The 17207-nt window shown below is 36.2% G+C and overlaps 2 protein-coding genes across 4 annotated transcripts; one reads left to right on the forward strand and one right to left on the reverse strand.

Annotated features, from left to right (window-relative positions):
- The first annotated feature begins 3120 nt into the window (after nt 1-3120).
- LOC139962801 (large ribosomal subunit protein bL19m-like) lies at nt 3121-11020 on the forward strand. 2 transcript variants are annotated; one of them, XM_071963139.1, is made up of 5 exons: nt 3121-3279; nt 5168-5497; nt 6616-6750; nt 7263-7450; nt 8722-11020. In XM_071963139.1, exons 1-5 carry the CDS (start codon nt 3201-3203, stop codon nt 8968-8970), a joined length of 981 nt encoding a protein of 326 aa, XP_071819240.1. In that variant the 5' UTR covers nt 3121-3200; the 3' UTR covers nt 8971-11020. The 2 variants fall into 2 exon arrangements, with proteins under 2 accessions (XP_071819240.1, XP_071819241.1); XM_071963140.1 differs by lacking the exon at nt 3121-3279 and adding an exon at nt 3283-3316.
- LOC139962802 (guided entry of tail-anchored proteins factor 1-like) lies at nt 9839-16919 on the reverse strand. Of its 2 annotated transcripts, none has more exons than XM_071963142.1 (4): nt 16793-16919; nt 15478-15643; nt 14665-14732; nt 9839-14180 (listed from the first exon to the last, which is right to left on the reverse strand). In XM_071963142.1, the coding sequence occupies exons 1-4, from the start codon at nt 16832-16834 to the stop codon at nt 13965-13967; spliced, it is 492 nt and encodes a 163-aa protein (XP_071819243.1). In that variant the 5' UTR covers nt 16835-16919; the 3' UTR covers nt 9839-13964. The 2 variants fall into 2 exon arrangements, with proteins under 2 accessions (XP_071819243.1, XP_071819242.1); XM_071963141.1 differs by having other exon boundaries at nt 16748-16889.
- Nucleotides 16920-17207: the final 288 nt, after the last annotated feature.

Consider the following 17207-nt stretch of genomic DNA (forward strand, 5'->3'; position numbering starts at 1 on the left):
ATAATTGTCGCTGAGGCCCAACCTTGTGTTTGATGCCAATGCTGGCGTTACGAGGATATCAGTACATTGTGTTAGCAGTATGCAACATAATATATGTAGTAACATAGTACTTAGTAACATAGTACAATATTGAGCCGTACATTATTTCACTTCTCTACAATAGCTTCCTTTAATAAATATCAATGGTATTATATTATATTATATTTCTCCTAAAACTGTTGTGTGTATATATAAAATACAACAGTTTTTTATGTATAGGCTATGTTAGTAATATAAATGTTATGTGTATATATACACATATATATATGTATATATATGTGTATATATATATACGTATATATGTATATATATATATGTTATGTATATATATATATATATATATATATATATATATAAATATATATATTTATAAACACACATATACACACACACATAGGCCTATAAATATATATATACATATATATATATATGTGTGTGTTTATATATATATATATATATATATTTATATATATATATATATATATATATATATATATATATATATATATATATATATATATATATATATATATATATATATATATATAGTCTGATGAGAGTTGTCTGATGATCGCTCAACGCGTGAAACTCTCTGTAATAACTATACTAGTGTTCCACTATAGTTTCAACTAGTCTCAACAGACTGAAGTGTAGACAGTGTAGACAGGAAGTGTAGCCGTAAAAAAGGTTTTGTAAATATTTGTACAGGATAAAAAAAGCTCGCACAAGCAAATACATAAAACTGTTAACATAAAAAATTTGCTCAGTGTCAAATGCCTGACAAAATCTAAAAAGTTATAATTATAGATTTCCCAAAAGTTTTGACCTTTTTCTTCGGAATTTGTAACTTTTTTCTCGAAATTTTAACTATTTTCACACAAAAAAGAAAAACAAACCTTTGTCCCGCTCGAAAACGCAAAAACCATCTTGTACAGCAATGATCAGCTTTTGACTCAAAACTTCGATTGTGACTTTATCCCAAATATTGATTTCTTCCCATATTTCGATCATTGTCTTGAATTCCATATGAAAGGTAGAATAATACTTAAAAGCTAACTTTCTAGGTCGAAATTATAACAGTAGGCGTTTATCTCAAAACGACGACTATTTCATTAAAAACATTCGTCTATTTTCTTAAACTTTAATTTTGACTTTTCAATTTCTACATGCATGGCAACATAACTTTTGGGTATCGAAATTTTGACGTCACCTCCCAAATCCTCAATCAGGGCCGGATTTAGACATGTGGAGGCCCGTGAGCAACCTTCAGTGGCGGAGGCCCCCCTCCAGTGATCGCCGTCCTGGGGGAGGTGTGTAAGGGGAGGGGTATTGGATTTTTTCCAATAATTAAGGGTTCTTGGATGCGAAATGGTGCAGTATTTTGTGATTTCCGAAGTAAATTTTGTGATTTCTGAAGAATTTTCATTACGGTATGTAGGCCTGTTTGCCTGCAAAATTTTCAGTACAAGTAAAAAGGTTGCTACAACCTCTCTCACTCTCAGTAAGAACGAGCAATCATGATCAATCATATAAACATGGATATAATACTTACAGTACGTATATTTACAGACCAGGCAGTTTCGAGACGTGACCCTTGCAAAATCTTGGATTATAAGGGGATGTGGAGCATTTTCTTTCATAATCCGACGTCAAAAATGACTAAAGTTATCTAGAAATTGGGTTCTGGAGAAAGAGGGTGTTGTCCCATTTCCAAGAATTTGATCGGCCTGCATATGCTAATTATCCCGGAAAACCGAAAAAACTCACACACCGGGCCTAAACTTGCTTTTAGCTGGACTGGACGAACATGATTCATAACGAACATGTTAATGCCAATTGCCAACTGCCCAGACGCGCACGGGCCTGTGTATGTGTGTGTGTAGAGGGGGTGAGAAGACAGTTGTTTTCATCATTGCACATGAAAAGAATCAATTAGCAATACCTGTCTGAAACCTAGCGGGAGGTGATGACAGGCGCACTGTCAGGGTGTACTGAAATGTTTCAACCAAAACCATTAACCTAGTTCTAAAGAAAATAGAGGTTGAGATCGATGACTTTGGATATTAGGCCAATCATGTTTGTCTGCCGGCGACGTATGATTTGCAATAACGGGAAAACAACCACTTAGCTGTTTCTACCATTCACAAAGAGATACAATTAAAATTGAATATGACTTCAAGCGTATATGCATGGCGTAAGCCGCGCGCAATATGATTTTGATTGATGATATTGGTCAGCCTACATTTATTTTTTTTTCTTCAAATTAGTCCCCTTATATATATATATTTTTTCATGAAGTATGTGGAGGCCCCTTGTTGTGGAGGCCCGTGGGCAGCTGCCCACGTTGCCCATTGGTAAATCCGGCCCTGCTCGCAATTACGACTTTTGCACATCGGCATTTCGATCCATTCCTCGAAATTGTATAATGTAAAATATAAACTTTTCATGAAATAGTAGGAATAAAGTGGTAACTGAAGGTAAGGCGGAGTAGCTAGTACTACGTATCGGTTAGATCGGGCCTGTTACAGACAACGGTAGCGAAAAATCAACATGCATAACCCATCGAAGTTTACGGTGTTTCCTGCGAACGTTTGCCATACGTGCAAATTTGGAATTTCTCTTTGCTAATACAAGCTAAAAAATCAAGTAGGTGCCTACAGACAAATAGTGCAGGCACTATAGTTACAAAAGCCAAGGGAGGATGAAATTTGCTCCAGTTTAGATGTTTTAACCCACCTACTGACTTAGCAAGGGCCATATGTGTATCAAGAATTTTATAAAGGAAGGGTGCCTATAGTCATGGAACTATTACTGATAATATGCCATAGGATGTTTCCAGGAGGTACCCCCAGATCCAATATACATAGCTGATGGGAATAGTTTTCATCATGCCTCTTATCATGTACTGGATATATCACAACTTCAATGGTGCTGATGGCACCTTGTTCCATGTGATTATGATATTCCTTGACTTGTTCTTGAACTGTCAAACATTTCGTCAAAAACTTGTGGATCAAGTAGACGAAATGACATTTGAGTTCCTCCACTTGTGACCAATTATTCATGTGTGACATTCTGAATAGTAGTAGTTGAGTAGTAGTTGTGATAGCTGTGTACTACCTCATCCAGAAATCAACACGGATCAAAACTTAGCTAAGAATATGCCTCGAATCGCATTTAATTTTGTGAGATCTGTCGGGAAAGCTCACAGTTTACATAAATATAATTGTAGATTATGTTGTAAGTATAGAAGAATAAATGAAGGGAAAGGTATCAGGTTAATGTTCATTCTATTTCGGCAGGGCTGCCATTGCCACAAGATATACATGAACTTAGATCCATGGACCATGAGCCCTAACGTTATCTAGTCCAGTAATATTATAGGCATAGGCCATCTGTTAAGCATGCCATAAGATTAATACGACTAAGTAGGCTCAGTACGTACAGACTTAAAAAATACAGGCCTCTAAGTCACTCTGGAACTCAGTTCTTGTATGCATGCTGAAAAACAATACCTTTTAGCATAATAATATGACAGTTTACCACTTGCCTAGGGTCATACTAATTAGCGTCAACAGGCCGATTTCACGACAACTCAAGACAACTCAAAGACAACAAGATTAAAATACCATCAAATACAATGGATGTAATCAGAGTGTATCTGGAAACACGTTTAAAACTGACTGGAACCAGCTTACCTACATATTTTTCACGGGAAAAAAATGTTTATGTCGTAAAAATCGTCAAGTTTCTCAGTCCGTAGCATTGGACGACGTGATGCTAGTGGGCTTGCGCAATGACATTGGACCGCACCATACACTACAGATAAGTGCAATTTTTAAGTCGAGAATGGTGCTCAAACACTCGTGTCAATGTCTTTACAAGACGTCAAAAGTAAAATAAGCAAAGACTTATACAGAATAAAATACACGGAGAGAATAATAAAACCAGACAAAATAATAGTTAGCAAGACTGTAAAAATTAATAAAAACAGATGTAAATTATAATACAAGGGAAAAACAATAAGAAATATTCATTATTTTAAAAACATTCAATGATTTCATGTGGAGTTCATTCATCATACTACTTTGGTGCTTTCTTACTACGTCAACCCGCCTTACCAGAGCCGTATATTCTAAATATACGGCTCTGCACCTTACTAACACTGTACACAAAGGTAGTTCGCAAACCCTAAAACAAACCAACCCATATCATAATGGTGCGGTCCAGAGTCTTTGCGCAGGCGCAATAGCATCACGTCGTCCAATTCTACGGATGGAGAAAGTTGACTATTTTTACGAAAAACACATTTTGCCTGTGAAAAATATGTATGGACGATACTTTCAGTCAGTTCCAAACGTGTTCCCAGATACACTTTGATTACAACCATTGTATTTGATGGTATTTTACACTTGTTGTCTTGAGTTGTCGTGAAATCGGCCTGTTGACGCTAATTAGTATGACCGCTTGCCTAGGCATTGTAAAAATGCATACTGTTTGATATGGTTGGGTCTGATATTTATTATTATTATTATTATGGTAGCCTATTAATTATCTTTTTACTATGTAATTATGATGACATGCATTGTAAGTTGTTCCAGAAATATCAGACTCTAATATTTGGAATGTCGATCTTAGGTTGTGATATGTTCTATTAATACTCTGTATTTCTGGTACCTTGGCAAGCCATCAACTAACTAGGTTTAGGGGTCAAACACTTATACACATACACCTAGGCTACAGTATTTCTTCTTAATGATGTTCAGGGATTGTGACCCATGTGTTATGTGTTCATCCATCATTTAGGTATGAACTACAGTAATGTAATGTTAAATTCCAACTGCTTGAGTGAGGTTATTTGTCCTTTAGCTGTAAGTGACAAAATGACTCAAGCACCGTATTCAATGAACCCTGCATCCTGTACTTAAAGCAGTGGTACGCAGAGTCACTGTTGTGTGAGTACAATAAAATTTTGGTGCACAGTTTGCATTAATTGTTATATATAAAACATAACAAAGTGTAAAGTATCCCCGAGCCTGTTCGTCCTGCCCACACATAATGAATCAATCATTTGCCTTTAATATCAAACATTCATGTAAAAATTATGACCATGATAATCTCTGTCCAGGTGGAAATGTGAGACATTTTGCTAGTCAAGATTCTTCTGGAAAAGATGAACCTCCTACAAATTCTAAATCTCCATCCGATAATGAAGTAGATGCCATCCCTGAGAGATTATCCCCAGATAACAAGGCAGCAACTCTCCCTGCACCAAAGATCAGTCTAGACTTGCTTCGAAGACGTCAAGCCCAAAAGAAAGACCAGGAGCAGGTGGAAAAGTTTATAACTCCAGAGATTTATCCTCCAATGGGAAGGAGATCAAAAATCTTGGATTACCTTGAGAGACAGGATTGTTTTAAAAGGCGCATGGTGATGGATATTCCAGAATTTTATGTTGGTATGTTATGTTTAATTCATTTATTTGTTTCATCGCCAATTTTGTACAATGGGAAAGGAAGTCTCCTACAAAGTCTTAAAAAGACTTAACAAGGTAGGAGACTCCCTGGGAGAAAAGAAAAGTAAAATGTACAAATATATATAATACAGTTTACACGTAAGGATTAAATATACAGTAATAATATCCTATTGATGCTGAGATGGATACGTGAATAGATTATATAATACTAGAACGAGTTTAATAAATTCCTTTTTCAAAGTTGTAATTTGTTTTTGTGTGGCTGGACATTTTAAGCCTCATACACAGTGTGACAGACCATCAGGTCAGCTCTTCGTGTGAAACACAAAACTCAGTGAGGAAACTTTAGACTTTGATGCCCTCAATTGACATGTTTAAAATAAAATATCACAAATATGTCACTTACAAGTGTTGAATGTCAATAAAGGGTGCTCCTTTGTTTGTACAAAATTTAAAGAACATGTTTGCATTGAATTATTGGAATTTCTTAAATAGTGGAATAACATTAACATTTAGGTCTGTACTTAGGAGCTGATGTCATTTTCTTTAAAGCCTTAAAGGAGCATCACAGAGATAAAGCATAGTTTAAAGGTGAATATTTTGAAAGCCAGAGCAGATTTGGAAACTTTAACAAACTTTCAAATTTGTTTTTTCTCCTGGACTATAACGTAACAAGATATAAATTCTGCCTGAAGTTATCCATTAAGTCACTCTTTGCTCAGCTTAATTTTGTTATCGATAAACATTACAGGATTCTTCATAGTTTTAATCATAGATAACTCTTAATAAAATCAAATTGCATTTGCTTGAGAGAAAATGGCAATTGATAATCAACCTCACCCATCTCCTATTGTAGTGGTTATATTTGATGTTGGTTTTTTACACTAAATTATTTGTATGAAGGGAGAAGGTGTTTACCCATGACTAGCTGAAAATCAATATTATAGGTCAAGGCATCCTGGTTCCATGCTATAACTGACAGCATCTATCATGACTTTCTTTGAAGAAGTGAACATTGGGAGACTGTTTCTGATTTCTGATTTACCCTTATTTAATGAAGTAATTTTTACTGTAGCCGAACATGTTTATGCTTTTTGTAGGTTCAATATTGGCAGTCACGATGGCTGATCCTCATGCCAATGGGAAGACAAGCCGACTTGTCGGAATTTGTATCGAGAGGAAGAACTACGGTTTGGGTGCTAGCTTCAAGTTAAGGAACGTTATAGATGGACAAGGTATGATATGCCCTCACTACATATGATCCTTCTATCTACAATATTTTGTCTGTCGACATGTTCTCAGCAAGAACACTTTCGGTACAAAAGGCTTGGCCGCCTCAGAAATACAGCAACTATTTTCAAGATCCAAATTCTGAGAGACTTGTGTGTCTGACAAGTTTCAAATAAAATTGTTATGGAAGTGTTACCCTGATAATTCATTTTGATGCAGCGAGGGGGCATCATTGGGTGGGGGGGGGGTCCAAGGCACAAGCATCCTAACAAAGGTTAATTCTAAATTGTAAGTAAAGTGGTACATTCTGCTGAAATTGTTCCAGACTATTGGAAAGCTAATACCAAAGTGAATTCAATCCCCAGACACAGTGACCGTCTCCGATATGACAAATAAGCGCTACAGCTGTCACATAGTATATTTGCATCGTGTAAGTAAGAATCTCAATCTTTCTCGATAGAATGTGAATAAATTGAACATCCTGCTAAATGATAAAGTGAATTTGTTGTTGTTGCAGGTTTAGAAGTGTTATATGAGCTCTATAGTCCTCTACTACACAAACTAGAGGTGTTGAAGTTAGAGAAGAGGACCGACGCACATCTGTTGTACCTCAGGGACGCCCTACCAGAGTACAGCACTATAGACCCTGACATGATTGCCATAAAACACCCACCTGGAAGACCCGTGCCTGTCAATGATATAGTTGTAAGTGTTAAGGCTTTTACTATATGTTGTATGACCAATTTATTATGTACCTCAAACTGTAAATAACTGCAACACTTTGGGAAAAACACTTCTTTAATGGTGATGGGACCATCAGGCTACTTGAATTTGACCACTGTTATGAATGATCTTACTAGGTATATTGCTACATTTACTTCAAATTCCATACTACTTTCATGTAGATACCTTTAAAAATTAATTTTGTCCCATGTTGGAGAAGGTAAAGCCAGACAAACCTAGCTTCATTTGACCACAGCAGTTGTCCTCATGTCTTCAGATAAAGTAAGGTAACCCGAAATAAGTTACAATGATATGAAATATTTGCCTTTGGTTGGAAATTTATGACAATATTTAAGTATTAAAAGAAATAAATGTGCAATTGGTAAACTTCAGTTAGACACCCTCCTTATATTTTCTGAATAAATGAATCTTCGGGAGTAAGTAATTTACTCTTTCTTTTTGGTTCTAACAATTTTATTGCCCAGCCACTTTATATTTGTGCTTAACACATAACAAAGCATATATTTTAAATTTGCCAATTGCTTTACTTGCGTAGGTGAAACCTGACCTTTGAATTTGGGATGACTAATACTTGATTTGTTCTAAATCACTAATAATTATGTAACAATTGAAAAAACACAAGCATCCAGCAGGGCATGTTATTGTAAGCTGGTCAGGTCTAGTCAAATTTAAGTGATTTCATATGTATTAAAAAAGACCTATACGATTGTGTCTACATCAAAAATGGATATAATTATAGTAGTTTGTCTGTAATCTTGAGAGTTAAATCTACAACTTTTCAATATTACATATTGTTTTTATCAAGGGCTTCCTGATCACAATCATTTATGCGCACAGCAACATGAAGTGAGGTGTGAAATATTGAGTTGTCTTTTCCCACTTTGAATATTGATTGGAAATATTATTCTTGTGACAAAGCCGGTTTAGTTAACTTGTCACTACATTGTGTGCAATGATATCTATGTAGTAATGTGATACGTTTGACTTGGCATTGGAGCTTGTGTGGGAACTTTATGGATTTGAAGAACATTTCAAGGTTGTGCAAGGTAGTTTAAAATGTCTCAACCAGAAAGTGAACTTGATTAAACTTTCCACTCGCACCTTATTTGTGTTTATTGCTCGCTTTTGTACATTTTTTGGGGGAAGTGGCAGGTGGTGGTAGAAGTCGGGCGAGGGGTTGTTGTGGTATGGTATGATTGCAAATCTGCAAGATGTATTTTCTTTCTCTTAAGGTTAAGATGAAACCGAGACCGTGGCACAGACGTTGGGAGAGGTATGAACTGAAAGGATTAGACGTGTCTGGAGTGAGCCAGAGTAGAATGGCAACAGTACAAGACCACATCCTCCCAGAGTACAAGAAGATGGACTTACTCATGATGTACCCAAGATACGATATCACAGAGAAAGATCGTATGAGGATTGAACGGGAGTGGGAGGTCCACCAAAATGAATTGGAGAGAACCGCAAAGAAAGGAAGCTAATGGGAGTTCTTTTATTTGATGGAAGATGTTTATAATACAACCGTTACAAGTTGATAAGTAATGAACAGCCCACAGAAAATTTAGATGGATTGAGCAGAAAATGTTGCTTTTTTCATTTGTTGCTGGCACTTTGTTGAAAAAATAACATATTGTTTGACAAGGCTACTTGATTCCTGTGGGACAGTCTTCTGTGTAGAGATCGACTTAACATATTCTTCCTAATAGAGACACAAACTCAAACATCATACATCTATGTATTGTGATAGTGATAAATGTCATGAACAACTTAACACCCCCTTCTCACCCCTCCCTCCAAAGCTAGGAGATACTCATTATTGGTCTATGTGATTGTGATAACTATCATGAACAACTTAACACCCCCTCCTCACCCCTCCCTCCAAAGCTAGGAGATACTCATTATTGGTCTATGTGATTGTGATAACTGTCATGAACAACTTAACACCCCCTCCTCACCCCTCCCTCCAAAGCTAGGAGATACTCATTATTGGTCTATGTGATTGTGATAACTGTCATGAACAACTTAACACCCCCTCCTCACCCCTCCCTCCAAAGTTAGGAGATACTCATTATTGGTCTGTGTGATTGTGATAACTGTCATGAACAACTTTACCAAACAGCTAAGAAAGATCTTGTTCCATTTGGGAGATATCATAGATTTAATGTTTCTTCACATGCAAGGCTGAAGATTTTAGCAAGTCTAGATATGACATCATGTAGCCACATGTGCTTCAGTTTTTTTTTTTTCATCATTTTCTGCAATGTATATTTTCTATAAATGGAGATTGGTGTTTCAAATACAGAATCCAAAAATATTGAAGCTTGTTACAGGACGTAATGATGGCATTGGCTTCTGGCTCAAAACCGTTAACATTCCAAAGAAAAACAAACAGGGCACTATGATATCACAGATTTTCAAAATGAAATCACCAAAACATGACTTTTATACTAGGATATTTCCCAAATGAAAGTTGATCTTTCTTAACTGTTTGGGGGAATTATTCTTCACAAAGGTCTCTATCATATATGCCAAAAGATGATGGTTGGGTTTTGTCCCCTGTAAGTTAAAGACCAAAAGAATGTAGCAAGTCACACATGGAATATTCTATGCTCCAGTAAGTTCACTTAACATACGGTCATTATAACTATCAGTTTAACTATGTTTGTGATTGGAAAGCAAAGAAAGTGTTTTTGAGGTAGAGAGGATTGACTCATTTAAGCCACAAGTTCAGGTTGCACAATGTCGAGATTCATACAGTGTTCTGTATTCTTTGTTGGGGGAGGTAGGGGAAGGTATTTGGTGGGGGAGGGAGGGGTTGGGAGGGGGAGGTATTTGTTGGGTGAGGGAGGGGTTGGGAGGTATTTGGTGGTGCAAGTCAGAATGCCACAGTAGCTTGCGAATCATCCCGAGGTCAGTTGTTTGAATCCTGTTGCAGCCCAAAAATTTCTATGCCCTTTTCAAAGATAGTTCTGATTAGTTCCTTCTTACCCATGACTTTTCTGTCCATCCAGGATTACATATCTAGTTAATTCATGAGTTTGTTTTACCTAGTAGATAGTAGACTATCTGGAGCAGGGATATCTCCATAGGTTGCCTGTGGACCAAATACTGCATGCAAAATATTTCATGGATCTGACCAGCAACGGAAAACTCAACCATTATTTTGAACAAGTAGGATGTGAGGGATGTTAAATCTTAGACGAGAGCACCTTCCTCGTATACACATTGTTAAAAAATCTAGATATAGTGGTATTTTAGTTCTCTCTTACTCTTTGCTTCAATCTGTTTATTCTCTGTCACTGTTAACTTAACTAGAGTTTATCTTTGATTGAACGTTCGTCTTGTTACCGAGCCCAGTTTAACTCCTTTGCCAACATGGGGGTATCACAGATAGCTTCCAATTTGTCCCGTTGCACAGAACTCTGGAGTGAGTCAAACGTCAGATTTACACATCAGCTCTGCAGATCACTGTATTTGTATCGTTTAGATCGAAAGACAAAATTGATGCAATAAAGATTTGTTTGTATCCGATTTGGAAATTTGTTTGTATCAGATTTACGTCTTTATTTTGCTTCCGATGTGTAACATTTTGGATTGGCAAATGTTACAAAGTAAGACTTATGTAGATGAGCAGAGCATTTCCCACCCTTCCACAATAAAAATTGCTCCAATGAAACGGTTGTCAATTCCAATTGAAAGTGAGGGGGGGGGTGTCATAAATGACTGAATATGGATAAAACTGAAGAAGTGTGTTGGTAATGCACACCACAAGCACATTGGTGCAAAGCCTTTATTGTGTGGGGTCCAGGGGACCGCCTTGCAAATTTCACATCAATAAGTTACTTAAAATATGATTTCAAACACCAGGGAATATCAACATTTATACATCATAATACAACTAACAAAAATTTGCAAAAAGCATTGAAAGACATCATAATTCCTGCCAAACCTAGTTACCATGGTGACCAATCCAACCACTTTTGAGACTTGTCTCCCTGCCATTCTGTGAATGGGTGTTTACGAGTGTATAACCCACTTCAAGTCGGAGTACAGCTCTTTCAGGTCTGGATTTACTAAAACCAAGAAATTAAACAAAGAGAGTAAGAGTACTGACAGAACACAAAAGGAAAAGGGTAGACAGAATTGTTCAACAGATGGAAGCCTACGAATATGTTCAGGAACTCAGACCAACTCTTAGTTTTTAAAAAAAAAAAATTTTTTTTATTAAACTCTCATTTTAGTACAAACAAAAACGACAATCAACATGTATCATCTTGCTTTGTAAACTCCAAAATAATTCAAATACATATAATCCCATGCAATGGGAAAGTATATCCTTTAGTAATGTTCAATGTTAATCCCCAATAAGTTTACCCAAGGCTCCCACTATTGTTCCCAATCATTTTTCATATTAGATCTAAATATGCATTTCTGTAAGCTAAAGTAACCTTCAAAAAGTCAAGCAACCCCAAAACAGATGGAATTTGTTTTTTCTGTTTACAATTAAAAGTATCATATTTCACTAGAATAACAATCAAATTAAACATACAGTCATGATTACAACCAAATAACTCTTAGTTGACTTCCTCTCCATGATATAATTTGGTGTTTACATTTTGAATAGCGGTTACTCTTTAAACTTGATTCTTCTTTTTGTTAGTTATAAAAGACTTTAATATGAGGACAATGGTTTCATGTTGTCCTCGTTAAATATTATCAATCAAAAGTAAAGAAGAAACTATCCTTTGATTGCAAATCTGATGATCTCTATAAACCAGGTTTCTGTTTGTCTTTGTTTTCTGTTCAAAACCTCAGGATGTTCAATTTCAAAGGTTTCTTAATTCAAATCAATACCGAGGAAGAACCCTTTTTTTATTGGTTTCCACGACTAAAATCGACTGTTTCAATAATTCTTCAAGAGTTTTGGAACATAGGTTTTACAGAACACTTGAAAAGGAATATTACATTGTGGGTTAAAAATATATTATATGATATTTACACAGAGCTTAATGCATGATGTACGGTGGCTTAATAGGGACATAGGTACGAAAAAAATTGAGATAAAAAGTCAAAATTTTGATTTATGAGGTTAAAAAAAAAGAGTCAAACTTTTTTACTTTAAAAGTCAAAATTTTGAGATAAAAAGACAAAATGTTGAGATTTGGGGACACTTCTTTTTTCCCCCTTTGTCCCTTTTTAGCCACCGTAATGATGCAAATGAGCATAGTACCCTGTGGTTACTGCTTGTCACTGAATACAGATCTTGGTTACATGAGTTGACATGTATAAAGCTTAATTCCACATCGTTTCCAGCCACTAACCAAATACTAACCCTTTCTACAGTTTTTGACTTAGCTGAACAAAATATAGGTCAATGATATATGTTGCCAAATTGAAATAGCTCAGTGTGACATCTTGATACTTGTTAAGAATGCCAAAGGCATCTTGGATATAGCCAACAGGATTAGCCATCCCTTTCCACATTTTAGAAAAGAACATTTCATACAATACTTCATACAAGAATTTTGCCAATTTAAATTCTTCCACATATTTGAACCTACATATCAATAATTAAGTTCAACCAGGCTTTACTATTTTTTGAGTTACCATGTTCTTAAGCCACGGTATTAAGCACACATGGATACACCCACACTCACACAAATACATAAGATCACCATCAAACTATTTCCTTTTCTCTTTGGAAAGGAAACATGAAAGGAAAGAGAATATTGCACTGATGATCCAGTATAAGGATGGATCGTTTCTTAAAGAATACAAATTCAACTGAAGAGATTTCTGTCACTTTCGGTAAACTAGAATAGCATGTTAACATTTGAGTTTAGCTGAGCTTAGTTAATTCCAAGGGTTAGGAAACAAACAAGAGATAATTTGAAGCCCTTCCCATGTGATGATCGAGGCTGAACACCCCCGCTTATCTTTAACCTTCTCTTTGTTGATGAGTGTTCAGAGAATTATGAGGAAGTCCTGCACCTGGGACTGCCACTTGATGTCCCCTTCTGACAGATAAGAGTGTACCAAAGCATCAGACCACTTTCTCAATTACTGAATAAGGTGACGGCACCCTCATTACACCATCACAGTGCAGCTATGGTACAACAAACTCGCTTTGAAACCACTGAAAGAACAACCAAATCCCTGTTCCCAATTCGCAACTCCACGGAAGACTCCACTCAACAGCACTGTAAAGCATCAATTTTGAATAGGTCTAGAGAGCCTGGTTCCTGGCCAGGATTTGAAATGGGAACCTAATGATTGTGGGGTGGACACTCAAACCACTTCACCATGCCTTCACCCTTTAACCGATGGGAGATATAAAGATGACCCATCAGTGATCTCACCGGACATTTGGAAAGTAACCACACCCAGACATTGTTGTTGCTATGGTTATCTCTCCATCTGCTTCCGCTAGTTTCCTGTCAAATTCGTCAGATAGTCCCATAATGGATTTTCACTACTATGATTTCAATGTTTGTAATGTTTGACTTTTCAACAAGTGATGCATCTTCCTGATGACTAGCGAGCAGGCAATGACCCACCAAGTGACACCGATGGTTCCCGATTGACCCGAGGGGAAGGCTAAGACACGTCCCAGAGGCCACGTCCAATCCTCTTTCAAATATACCATTGGATGCTCCTTGAAGCACCAGATTAACAAAACATAGCAAAATTTCTGAAAGAAGAGGAAAAAACATTATGACACGAAAATACAAAACGATCGTCTAAGAAAGGAAATTATGATGAATATTCATGAAGCACTTGCATCCTTCAAATGGCTTTTATAAATTTCAGAGCAAAGTTCCCGTAATATCACCACATCCAGTGACTGTGACTCAAAATTATATTGCAAATGACCAAACTAAATGACTAACTATTCAAGTCTGCCACCCAGGTAGATTTGCATACAAAGCAAGTTGGAACCACATATTGTACAATACGTTAAGTGAATTGGATATTTTTGACAGGAAGTTCAAAGTTTGGAACCACAGACAATGTTAAGTGAGTTGGAACTTTTTTTAAATGTTTGGCATGGTCTGTATCTTGAAACAAAAAGCGATACTGACGAACTGCAGTGCTCTAATCTTGTAATTTTTTTTACCAAAACCGATGCAAAACATTGTTTTACAGAACTATTGATTGGGTAAAACTGTACTTACATGTAGAATATGTAAACCTATCTTCACTCCCCACTGGATGGTCACACTTAATTTGAGGTTTGAACTTCCTGAGTAAAACAAAAAATAAACATATATATGAACAGATCAGAAGACAATAAAGGAATTCACACCACTTTTCATTTTTGCATAATAACTCCAAAAATGCAATATTTACACCAATGCCACCAAATCATGTGCTTCTCTGAGTTCCAGGTTGAGAGAAAATGTTATTGGAATATTCTTTCAACCAAGGAGCAAGGGAAGGGGGGTGGGGGTGTTATGAGAGGAGAGGTCAGGGGCTACGGTCTAAGGCTCTGGGTCAATTTAGGAGGCCCAAGGAAACATGGGATGAATAATAATTTATTCTAATTTTCCTAATGTACTGAAAGAAAAATTCAGATGTCCATAAGCAGCCCTGTAGCATCCTTTTCTTCTCTGGGATCTCACATTTTTCTCGATCGGAAAGGGGGATTTAACATTAATTAATAAATCACATTCTAAGAGTGTCCTCCCTTCCTTCCTTCCTTGAAAAATACAAGATAAAGTACACAGCACCTAGAAGGGGACATGCAGATTACTCACTAATTAGATGTTAATTAAAGAGACTACAGTAACTGTCGAGTGGTGGTGACTGTATACATGAGCACAGGATGACACAATTGAACAAAATGTGTGTATTAAGGTCATGACTCGCATGAATGAGGATGAAAATGTTACAGATTATCTGAAGTGTGTAGGATAAAATGAGATATGAAAGGAAGTTACTGTACATGTGGCAAGTTATCAAATTATACCAATAAAGACTGATCGTACTTATCGAATTAAGTTCATCTGTAAGTTTATTTATCTTTCTCTGTAATTTGGCATGCTTTGCAAATTCTTCTTTCACATCTATTTCGTCTTGTTCTGCCTTCAACACTTTCAGCTCTGTTTGGAGGGAAACTTCTCTAGGAGTCTGTTGCTTTATAACTCTCAGTACCTAAAAGAAACAACAAGGTATAAAAAAATGGATTATCAATGATGCAAATTCATCAGACCAAGATGATATATATCAGAAATTTGACAATTGAAATGATAAGCAAATACAATGAATGCTATTTCCATTGTTGGCATCTACCTTTAGGACCAATGTAACAATTTATGCTCTTGCTTAGTTGTATGCAACAGGTATTTGTTTTTCTTTCGAAATGTTATTATACTTCAATGCACAATTCACTGCAATATGTCATCAATGTATGATTGGTAAATGTTGGATATTTCTCTCAAACATCATTAGCCTACAAAAACATGTTCCCTGGATGGTTATAAAAATTGGAGAAGCACTGAAAAACGATGGTTAAAAATAAAACTTAAACTGCTTTGTATTTATACTGTATGTGTGTGTAAATTTATACAATCCAACTATTCACCATTGCTTTTGCTCTAAGTGATAAGAAGTTACTTTGTTACAATAATAATCACATCCAATTATGAAATTTAGATGGCATACTGTAGGAGACATCATATAGAAACCAAGTAATAAAGGATCTTGTGAATTTCTGTGTTCTGCATGTAATTTCTGTGTCTCTGTTTGGTCCGGTTTCTGGGCATATTGTTCTTCATTCAGAGCTCCTTGTCCTCATGCTAAAGCGCCTGCCACCCCCCCCCCCCACCGTTATGTTAGAAATCACTTTGCAGAATGAATTTCAGTATTGTGCATGTATTTTAAGTGTCTGTTTGGTTTAACTTTTGATTCATGTGCTTTAATAATAGTTATTTGAAGTTTACTCATTACTACATAACTTTCTCTACTTACTACCTGTCTAGCCCTGAGTTTTTTTTCTTCAGAATTTGCATTTCCAAATTCAAGTTATTTGTCGTTTCCTTTGTAAACTTATTTTTGTCTAGGCTTGTAACCTGCTAACTTGTAAGTTGTAGTCAGTTACGACTAACGTTAAGGTCTAACTAACCTTACGCCTAACGTAGCGACAACACACACTAAGTAAGAAATATTTACGCTTATTTATATAAAATACTTCTAGGACCTTACTGAGAACTTCGTCTAAAGGTAATACGTATTTCATTGAATAGACAAATTAAATACCTGTTTACTGATCTTTGGAATTACTAATTTAAAGGTATACATTACGACGAGTAAGACAAGCACAAGTGCTGCCAAGGGGGCTGCCATTTTATATTTTGCAGGATTGTCAGGGACAGTCGCCGATCGCAAGGTGAATATAGGCCGAAGTAAAACATGTCAATCACCTTCTTTCACCGAATTTTTTTTTTTCATTGTCTGTCACTGAGAAAAAATCCCAAATTACATTAAAGGACATACAATATGGACGAAATAAGATCAAAATCATTGGTATTTCTTAAAAAAAACTGTTTTGTTTTGAGTTAGAGAATGCCAGGAGAGGAGTTTGTCTCACAGACAGAATAAGTTAGTGTTGGCTGTTGGTCTGTCTATGAGACCGAGTAGTCATTGTTGCTCTGCAAAACGAGTACATGCGTACATGATAATTTTGTTTGTGTATGAGGATAAAATGAGAAGGCACATG

This window comes from Apostichopus japonicus, chromosome 21, assembly GCF_037975245.1.
Source record: "Apostichopus japonicus isolate 1M-3 chromosome 21, ASM3797524v1, whole genome shotgun sequence".
Classification (NCBI taxonomy): Eukaryota; Metazoa; Echinodermata; class Holothuroidea; order Aspidochirotida; family Stichopodidae; genus Apostichopus; species Apostichopus japonicus.